The sequence below is a fragment of the Littorina saxatilis genome, unplaced genomic scaffold, assembly GCF_037325665.1.
Source record: "Littorina saxatilis isolate snail1 unplaced genomic scaffold, US_GU_Lsax_2.0 scaffold_467, whole genome shotgun sequence".
NCBI classification, from domain to species: domain Eukaryota; kingdom Metazoa; phylum Mollusca; class Gastropoda; order Littorinimorpha; family Littorinidae; genus Littorina; species Littorina saxatilis.
In genome coordinates this window covers 69765-80443 of record NW_027127422.1, presented here as the reverse complement: position 1 = coordinate 80443, position 10679 = coordinate 69765, and the positions used below count along the sequence as shown (strand labels likewise).

Below are 10679 nucleotides of genomic sequence, written 5' to 3'. Positions count from 1 at the left end.
TCTTCCATCATATAACATGTCACGTGAGGTCGTTCAGACCGGAGTGAAGGTATATCTCCGAGGTATAGGGTATTCTTTCAACCCGCTGCACAACAGTAATTTAACGTTACCTTATGTACGGTCCAACCGGAGTGCAATGGGTGCACACACACACATACACACACACACACACACACACATACACACACATACATACACACACACACACACACACACACACACTACACACACACACACACACACACACACACACACACACACACACACACACACACGCTCACCCACCAGAGCTCAAAGGACACGAGAGGGCATATCTGGATTACATTTATAGCTTTAATTACTTATTCACACAACAAGAACAATGAAAGAAAAAGAAAAGAAATAATAATCAGCGAAAACTTACATGACAAAAATACTTTGGAATGCGAATAACAGAAAACAACCGAAAACCGTTCTTTAGCAGAAACACGAAAATTAACAAAAAGAAAACGTATGCAAACCAATGTTCTTATTTTTCTTCTTCCACTATTGCAACTTGGTGCGGATCGTTTGATGATTGGATGACAAAGGAATACGATCTCTAAGTGTGACGTGCCTTTCAACTGTATATGGATGAAACACTGCTAGAAATGTTTAAAGACAGGCGACTACAATTAGTGGTGTTTAATAAATGTGACAAACGAAGTGAACGAAACGCGTCAGTTTCAATAATTAGACATTACATTTCTGTTAGAACCAAGCCGGTGTATCTCAAAAAAAGAACCGGATTCCACGTCACTCGATTAAAAGATTTACATCTCAAACTTCGCAAGACTGAAATCACCTGATGCATATAAGCTGGGCGTCCCAGAAGATCTGCACGCATAATCCCAGAATGCTGACTGTGTACCGTGTTCTTTGTGAAACAAAATGAACGGAAGGTAAGCACGGACAATCAAGGTGTCGCTCTAGTCCCAAGTCTGCTGATTCCGCAGTAATAAATGTTCAGAACACCTGCGTCTGACCGAACGAAAGAGAGGACCCGCAATTACCTAAATCAGTGCGGCTAAAATGATAGCTCATTTGACGCATTATTTTAATGTTTAACACTGCTCGGAATGACAACATACACAATCTCTCTGTGTCGGTAGATATAACACATATAACTATAGCCAACCCGGAGAACCAAAAAGAAATTGATTATTAATATTTTTACAAGGCATCATATATCTAAAAATGTTTTGAACGTAAAAGAGTCTTCATTTTACACGATAGACTCTAGTATATATACAGACTGGTATACAGCTGCTACAGTCAACGGCCTAAACCTGACGATCGAATGGGATGAGTGGGTCGTCTTTTTTGTGATTCGGCTCGTAGCCATCAAACCTCAGCTTATTAACAGGGGGCAAAGGTTTGAATATTTCCACGTGTACATATTCTCCATTGTCAACTTCTATCTGAAAATAGAAAAGAAGACATGTCTTTAATGTGACGTAGGAATACAAGAACTTAGCAAAAATAGTGAATCCTCGTTTACGTATGTCTGCGCGTGTGTGTGTGTGTGTGTGTGGGTGTGTGTGTGTGTGTGTGTGTGTGTGTGTGTGTGTGTGTGTGTGTGTGTGTGTGTGTGTGTGTGTGTGTGTGTGCTTGCGCTTGCTCAAAACAACTGAAATTACCCAACAAAAACGACTAAAAGAAAAAGAAAGAACGAACAGCAACTTGCAAAATGTCAGTGTCAATTTTTGTTTCGCTAGAAAAATGTGATCAAGTCAACGTGAATGATATGCAACAATACAATACAATACAATACAATAACTTTATTAATCTCTAAAAGAGAAATTGCATTGCAGGCAGATTCAAAACTTGACATACGCGCTATGTATAAACCATGTCCATGTAATTGCTTGTCTTGAAAATGAACAACAGTCTGACAAGTGCCATGCCAGTTTAAAGGATGTCTGTCACAGTAGATATAATCAACGAGGATAAAGCGTGCTGTGATAAGCTGTCAGTACGTATTCAGTTGTATTCAATTATATTTCTCCATCAAAAGTCTCTATCAGTGTAGGAATAGTCAGCTTGATGGCAACTGCTTAAAACATGTCAATCATACCATTGAGAATTACTCATTGGGTTCTACAAAGGTTGTAACAAGCCTTACTTTGACAAGGTAGTTCATCCCGGCAACAACCTGTTGCCTGTACTCCGTGGCTACGTATTTGGTGAACTTTCTGTACTTCTTCTCCAAGGGTTTTCGGATCTGCAAACAATGAATGTTTGAGTTACTCATTCCATAACTCTAACAACAGAATTTTGATATAAACGAGTGATTTTCAATGTAAAACTGCAACTCCGGCCAAGTGTTAACTGCGAACCTGCCAGTACTGTGCAATTTACAATTATTGGCTTACCTACCGTGGAATGGACAAATGTATTAGGAGATGGACACAGGACGATCACCAATGAAATTAACATCACTCTCAAGCCTTTTTAACATGTCTTAATATCGACAAACAATCACTTTACATTTTGCGATTGTATGTATAACCACGTTTCCCCGCCCTTTGTCTTGTTTTCTTTTTATGACTAAATGTTTTAACATGGACGCGGAATCGAGAGGAGGGAATAAATTTAATACGTTTTAATGTCTAATGTAAAGTGCCATGAGACTGCCATTTGGCGGTGAACAGCGCTATAAAAGAATGTTTTATTATTTAAGTTATTGAGACATCCCAGTGCACTAAGGGATTTATAGAGCAAATCGAGAAAATTTATTATTGAACGAAGCGCATAGCGCTGAGTTCAATAATTATTTTCGAGATTTGCTCTATAAATCCCTTAGTGCACTGGGATTGTTTCAATAACGATATTGTCAGTACCGCCAGAGAAAAAAGAAGATTCAAAACGCACATTTTGCAACGCGCATTTGGATAGGCGTAACTGTGTGGTCAGGTTTGTGTCACTGGATCTACTTTTGTGTAGGCTGTCTCAAGTGTGTCGTGCTTTTGTCACACGCAAACTCTTGTTTTAATTTCTGTTGGTAAATTCCAGTGAAGCGTTAAGCTAAAAAGTGATGACCTTTCACAGAGACCTCATTTAAACTCGGAGAAAGGACTGTACTCTTAATTATTTGCGATTCGAAACCTTCATCGAGCTTCGACAGATTGACTGCAGAGTGTTGCCCCTTGAATTGACTCCGGCCAAGGCCACGGTTACCAGACTCGAATTTTCAAGGTAAATGTGGTATGTTTCTTCTGTTGTATCTTCACTCATCGGGGAGACTGGTACTATTATATATGAACCGTAAGAATGCTGTGAACCCTACACGTGGTATGTCCCCATCGTTTGCTCACATTTGCCCAACATGTTAATTTGCTGCGAGGTTTATGTCGTCTGCAAGGCCGCGGCTAGGGCAAGCGAACCACGGCACTGCACTGCAGTCTCATTTCAAAAACAACAATTGCTCGTCTGCACGCATTAGGCAGGCTGGTAATAAGTTTTATACATGGTAAGAACGCAGGGGCGGACCTAGGGGGGGTTCCTGGGTGCCCGGAACCCCCCCCACCCCCCATCCGTTTTTTTTTACCTTGTTATCTTCCACGAGAGGCCTCCGATTGACCTAAAAAAATAAAATTCCTTCAGCATCTGGGGGGCTTTGCCCCCCAGACCCCCCACCAGGGCTTTGCCCATGGACCCAACCGGGGCCTGAGCGGCCCCTGGACCCCTGCTCCAATTTGGAACCCCCCCCTTATCCACAACTAGGTCCGCCCCTGGAACGTTCTTAACCCTACACGTTTTCGATTCCGATTGTTGTTGCCTTGAAATAATAATTCGGAAACCATTCATTTACTGAACTGATGCAGTCGTATTTCACTTTTCAGTGTAATCTAGTCTGCTACGTATATATTCCAAATGCTGATCTAGTTCAGTGGTACGTTATCGGAATAACACTTGTGTTTTCTGTTAGCTGCTGGGAATTGTATACTAACTCATTATTTGGTAATGTGGATAATAAGCTACGGCATAATTATGAGAAGATTCTTCGCAAGTCGAAACTGAAAAATAGACACAGCCGACAGCGGGTTCTATTTTTAGATCAGTGGCAACTGTGGCACAGGCACATGCAATCTGTCAGAAAAAAACCACTTCTGCTTTAATTGAGAAGCAGGAAATTTATGGTCATAATCATTGGTATTGTGGAGAATATAAGCTACATATCATTAATTAATTCTGAGGATGATAGTACACTCTTGCTTAGGCAAAGGGCGGAAGAATACGCTCTAACAGTTTTAGCGCATCGCCATTAGCCAATCAACTGGTTCACATCAGTCATGTGACACCAGTACTTACTGACAATAATTATTATTATTATTATTATTATTATTATTATTATTATTATTATTATTATTGAGACATCCCAGTGCACTGAGGGATTTGTAGAGCAAATCGAGAAAATTCATTATTGAACGAAGCGCATAGCGCTGAGTTCAATAATTATTTTCGTCACACGCAAACTCTTGTTTTAATTTCTGTTGGTAAATTCCAGTGTAGCGTTAAGCTAAAAAGTGATGATCTTTCATAGAGACCTCATTTAAACTCGGAGAAAGGACTGTGCTCTTGGTTTCGAAACCTTCATCGAGCTTCGACAGATTGACTGTGCAGAGTTTTGCCCCTTGCCACGGTCGACGGAAAGCACATTTCCAAAATAAATGTGGCATGTTTCTCGTGTGGTATCTTCACTCATCGGGGAGTCTGGTACTACATATGAACGGTAAGAATGCTCTGAACCCTACACGTATTATATCCCCATCGTTTTTTCGTTCACATTTGCCCAACATGTTAATTTGCTGAGCGGGGTTTATGTCGTCTGCTAGGGCAATCAAACCACTGCATGCAGTCTGCACTGAGTCTGCAGGCGCACGAGGCACGCTGGTAATAAGTCTTATATATGGTAAGAACGTTCTGAACCCTACACGTTTTCGATTACGATTGTTCTTGCCTTGAAATAATAATTCGGAAACCATTCATTTACTGAACTGATGCAGTCGTATTTCAGTGTAGTCAGTGCGGCTACGTATGACAGAGTCGATCGAGTCAGTCTTCCAAACTGGTCTAGCTGGTACCATAGACCTATATTAGATAGGTCCCTGCTGGTACGTTATCGGAATAACACTTGTGTTTTCTGCTAGCGGGTGGGAATTTTATATTAACTCATCATTTGGTAATGTGGATGATAAGCTACATGCCACTAACACGATGAGAAGAATCTATGCAAGTCGGCGAGAATTAGATGAAACACAGCGGCTTCTATTTTTAGATCAGTGGCAGCCGCACTGTGGCACAGGCACATGCAATCTGTCAGAAAAAAACACTTCTGCTTTAATTGAGAAGCAGGGAATTGATGGTCATTTGGTATTGTGGAGAATATAAGCTACATGTCAGTAATTAATTCTGAGGATGAGAGCACAGTCTTGCTTAGGCAAAGGGCGTAAGAATACGCTCTGTGGAAAAGTTAGCGCACTCCAAGAGTGCGCTAACAGTTTTAGCGCATCGCCATTAGCCAATCAACTGGTTCACATCAGTCATGTGACACCAGTACTTACTGACAATTATTATTATTATTATTATTAGGGTCGTGGTGTATGTGTGTGTGTGCGTGTGTGGGTGTGTGCGTGTGTATGTGTAGAGCGTTTCTGAGGAAACTACTTTACCGATTATTATAAAACTTCACAAGAGATATCCTGGGTATAATATCCCTCGACTGTTTTTACATTTAGTCAAGTTTTGACTAAATGTGTTAACATAGAGGGGGAAATCGAGACGAGGGTCGTGGTGTGTGTGTGTGTGTGCGTGTGTGTGTGTGTGTGTGTGTGTGTGTGTGTGTGTGTGTGTGTGTGTGTGTGTGTGTGTGTGTGTATGGTGTGTGTGTGTGTGTGTGTGTGTGTGTGTGTGTGTGTGTGTGTGTGTGTGTGTAGAGCGATTCAGAGTAAACTACTGGACCGATCTTTATGACATTTTACATGAGCGTTCCTGGGTATATCCCCAGACTTTTTTTCATTTTTTGGATTAATGTCTTTGATGACGTCATATCCGGCATTTTGTCAAAGTTGAGGCGGCACTGTCACACCCTCATTTTTTAATCAAATTGATTGAAATTTGGGCAAAGTAATCTGCGACGAAGGCCGGACTTTGGTATTGCATTTCAGCTTGGTGGCTTAACAATTAATCAATGACTTTGGTCATAAAAATCTGAAAATTGTAATTAAAAGTTTTGTTTTTTTGATAAAACAATCCAAAATTACGTTTATGGTATTTTTCATAATTTTCTGATTCCAAAAACATATAAATATGTTTTATTCGGATTAAAAACAAGCTCTGAAACTTAAAAATATAAAAATTATGATTAAAATTACATTTTCGAAATCGATTTAACCACTTGACTGCCTTAGGACGGGTATACCCGTCATGCGCTTGTGCAGCCGCAGCGCCTCAGGACGGGTTTACCCGTCCTCTCCGTTCCGGGATTTTCCAGAAATGCTATGTCACTGGTGACACAAAAATAGCAGCCAATGGCTTGGTAGGATACCTCATTCTCATGAATAAACATAAATGGTGACGCGGTTTTGCGTCTGAAGGCTATTTTCGGCCTTGGCGACAGGGTAAGGGAGAGAAATCTCGACTTGTCAAAATGGCTAACGGTGACAGTCGACCGGGCCCTAGTTGGGAAAAACAAAGCCGGACTGACGCTACAGGCGGTGCAAATGATTATGGATACTGACAGGGGATGGGGGAGATCTTCTTTCGGACGATTCGTTGGAAACAGGTAGATGATAGTGATTATAATCCTTTCTTGGAGCGAGCAAAACAGCCACCTGTGTTTGATCCACAGGCACCGGAAGATGCGCCGGACTGATTTTTCAAAAGTTCATATTTAAACATCATTATAAGCCAAACAAATTATTATTTCCATGATTAGACACTAAAAACAGATTCTTGGTTCAATTTCCCTTAAAAATAACATAGAGCTTAAACAATGACCACGAGTTGATTACTGGAAAATAAACCACGAGTGGGTATTTGCAGCCGCTTGGTAATTCACGAGTGTGCGGAGCACACGAGTGAATTACCAAGCGGCTGCAAATACCCACGAGTGGTTTATTTTCCAGTAATTAACGAGTTGTCATTGTTTAAGCTATTTATACAACGACCAACACGGGTCGAACATGCAGTCATGCAGACGACATTTTGTAGGCAATTTCATTTCAGCCTAATCACTCAGAGTGTCAAATGCGCGTCATTCAAATAGTCCCTATTCTTTTACTTTATTCTTAGTCTCCGACTCGTCGGCATTATACTTGTCTCGTCTAAATATCGGACCCCATTGCTACGATTAAAACACAATAGCGTTTATATAGCTATTCTGACATTACATTCTGTGTTAAAATCATGTTTTTGTCAGCAGCAAGGACCAGAATGGTCCATGTCGTTGATTGCAGACGACGGTTCCCTTTCCGCATGAAGCCACGGAAATAACCGAACATTGAAAAACCCACGGACATGTATTACGGAGAAAACTCGGGATAACCGGATGTTTAGCATTACGTCAATATGCTAGGAATCCTATGACGTCATGACGTATCATACTTGCCTACGTAGATTGTATACATGTTCGAAAGTCTGACTGTTGTGAATTTGCGTGGTGAAGACTGCGGTAAATCTGTAGATGATAAGAGAACAAGGATTGTCTCAGAAGAAACGACTAAATGTTTCAGACCGGTAACTTCATTTCAACATTGCACTATATAATGGACGTTCTATGTGACAGGAGAGTTTGCTGATTTTGTGTTAAACATTGGAGAGATCGTCTGCTACAATCAGAGATAGGTCGCTTCAGATTGCAGCTTCTGGAAATTTGCAAGGTTTGTTGCCTGTTAAAGAACTGGATTTTACTCGGAATGTATGTCATGTACAGTAAGCAACAACAAAAACACACACAAAGCAAATGGCATCGTCTGTCGACTAGGCATACACGTCAGCCATTGTTGTTACAGTTTTGAGTCAGCATTGTACGTATTCTTCCGCAACAGGGTCCAATCGTCTGGGTTTCAAATGTTCTAAAAATAAATTCTAGTGTTGATTATTTTTTAGCCCTCTTTATTCTTACTTCGAATAATCCACGTGTGATTTTTGGGTTTAATCAAAGTAGTTCGTTCTAATTTCTCACTTGTCTAAAAATAATCAACTAGATTTAATCCACCCCTCGGTTGCATTGCAGGAGTTGTATAAATAGGTTTTACTTACCTACCTAGTGCCAGTTTGGAGCTAGAATTTTGTGTGAATTATTACACCCCGAACTCCAATATTCCCTGGCAGTCAGGGATGCACATACGCAAGTTTTGATTGGCAGCGAAAGGGTTAAAAACAATTTCATCTTATTCCTTGTCCGTTCCTGATTCCAAAAACATATAGATATGATATGTTTGGATTAAAAACACGTTCAGAGAGTTAAAAAGAATAGAGATATAGAAAAGCGTGCTATCCTCCTAAATGTTGTATTGTCGCCTTACGCGACTTGTTTCCTTTTTACTGTAACCGTGTGCTGAAACACTACGATCAACCCGGGAAGCGAAGTGCAATCAAACAGGATTGAAAATTTTAGGGCTAATTTCTTAGCCCTATAAAAACTGTTATGCAAACCCGAAGGTTTCCATGAACATACAGACAATCGGAAACCACCAGACCCTATCACAAACAGAACTCTACAAACCACAGGTGTTGACTTTAAAGGCCAACAACCCGGGTGCAGAGTCCGTTGTGAAAGGAGCGGTAGCCTCCCCTGTCACAATCGCCCCCGTTTGAAATGAACTTCGTCCCGAAGTTCCGAACCGGCGGACCACTGTCCATCTCAAGTTCGCAGAATTGGAACAGCACGAAAATGTTCAGTGGTCATATTATGCCATTACCTGAACATATCATGCCGAGTCCCATCCCTGCTCGCAAGCGCCAGATGTAAACGAGTGCCGAAACACTACGATCACCTCGGAAAGCGAAGTGCAATCAAACAGGTTTGATTATATTAAGGCTAATTTCTTAGCCCTATAAAAACTGTTATGCAAACCCGAAGGTTTCCATGAACATACAGACAATCGGAAACCACCAGACCATATCACAAACAGAACACTACAAACCACAGGTGTTGACTTTAAAGGCCAACAACCCGGGTGCAGAGTCCGTTGTGAAAGGAGAGGTAGCCTCCCCTGTCACATTACGATAAATATATTTGATGACGTCATATCCGGCTTTTTGTAAAAGTTGAGGCGGCAATGTCACACCCTCAGTTTTTGCGCTTGAAATTTTACTTAAGCAATCTTCGTCAAAGGCCGAACTTTGTTATTGCAATTCAGTTTGGAGGCTTACAAATTAATTAATGAGTTTGGTCATTAAAATCTGAAGAAAAACAAGAGGCGAAGCCTTCAAGGCTCACGTAAGAAATCGACAAACAGTAACACAAACTCAATCACTCCGTCACATACACACACACACAGTAAGCATAGGTGACACTGTGCAAGAAAGCGAGACACTAGATCTAGATCTTCAAGGCTCACGTAATAAGAAATCGACAAACAGTAACACAAACTCAATCACTCCGTCACATACACACACACACACACAGTAAGCATAGGTGACACTGTGCAAGAAAGCGAGACACTAGATCTAGATCTGTCTGTCTGCATGTAGCCTACTTACAGGGACACGACTGTCAACTAGTCTCGGCCCGTTCAAAATAAAAACAATGACCGAGACTTTCAGTAATTCCTTCGCGTGACGTCTAACCCTCTTACGTCATAATGTGACGTCTTCAAATGACGAAATGTTAAAGTTTCTACCACATACATACATACATACGCACAGACAGACAAAAGTTACGAGAACAAAGGCTACACTTCGTGAGCCAAAAACGATCAAAAAACAATTTCTTCTAAGTCCTCATTATTTGCTGATTCCAAAAACATATAAATATGTTATATTCGGATTAAAGGCACAGTAAGCCTCCCGTAAACCATCACAGATACGGTCAGACTTTTACACACAGTACAAACACCCTTTCATTTAAACACTCACCGATTGAGAACATCCCAGGTGCCCTCCGTAAAGAGCGAACAATTTTCAAAGAATTTATTTCTGCGTGGTTTATCTTACCCCTGAGCCATCGTGAACCCGTGTGATCCAGTTTCCCTTTTTCACAATGTAGTCGTCAGTTAGTCATTTGAATGCGACTCGATGTCAGCTTATCTACAATAGCACGTTTTTATGCACGAAACAAACGGCTGTGGTTCACAAGAACTCTAGCGATGGCTTTTGACTGTTGAGAGGAACGGCGATATGCACTAAACCGTCGTCTGCTACGACCCTTGCGTGACCCTGTTTCCGGGCTTTTCTTTTTTTCAAACTTTCACAACTTCGAATTGTACTGATCTTGTCTTGATGAAAAAAGAATTCTTTTATGATTAAAGAATGTTTGTGTAACAAGCTGTCAATTTATTATTTAGATTTTAAAAGTTAGGTCTAGCGCAAAAACGCACCACGGTCCAAAAACATTCATAAGGCCAACAAAAAAAATTGTCTGTTTAGGGTAACCCGACCGACCCTATCGATTTGGCGCCGACCCAAAAACTTTTTTTGGATTTCAAAAAAAA

The 10679-nt window shown here is 40.8% G+C and overlaps 1 protein-coding gene across 1 annotated transcript in view; it reads right to left on the bottom strand.

Annotated features, from left to right (window-relative positions):
* Positions 1-313: 313 nt before the first annotated feature.
* LOC138955883 (cystatin-A-like) overlaps positions 314-10679 on the bottom strand; it is a 12710-nt gene continuing 2344 nt past the window's right edge. The window contains exons 2-3 of the mRNA XM_070327393.1: positions 2144-2242; positions 314-1439 (exon numbers count right to left, since the gene is read on the bottom strand). Coding sequence (XP_070183494.1) covers positions 1302-1439; positions 2144-2242 — 237 coding nt within the window. The 3' untranslated portion in view covers positions 314-1301. The remainder of the gene's footprint in view (positions 1440-2143; positions 2243-10679) is intronic.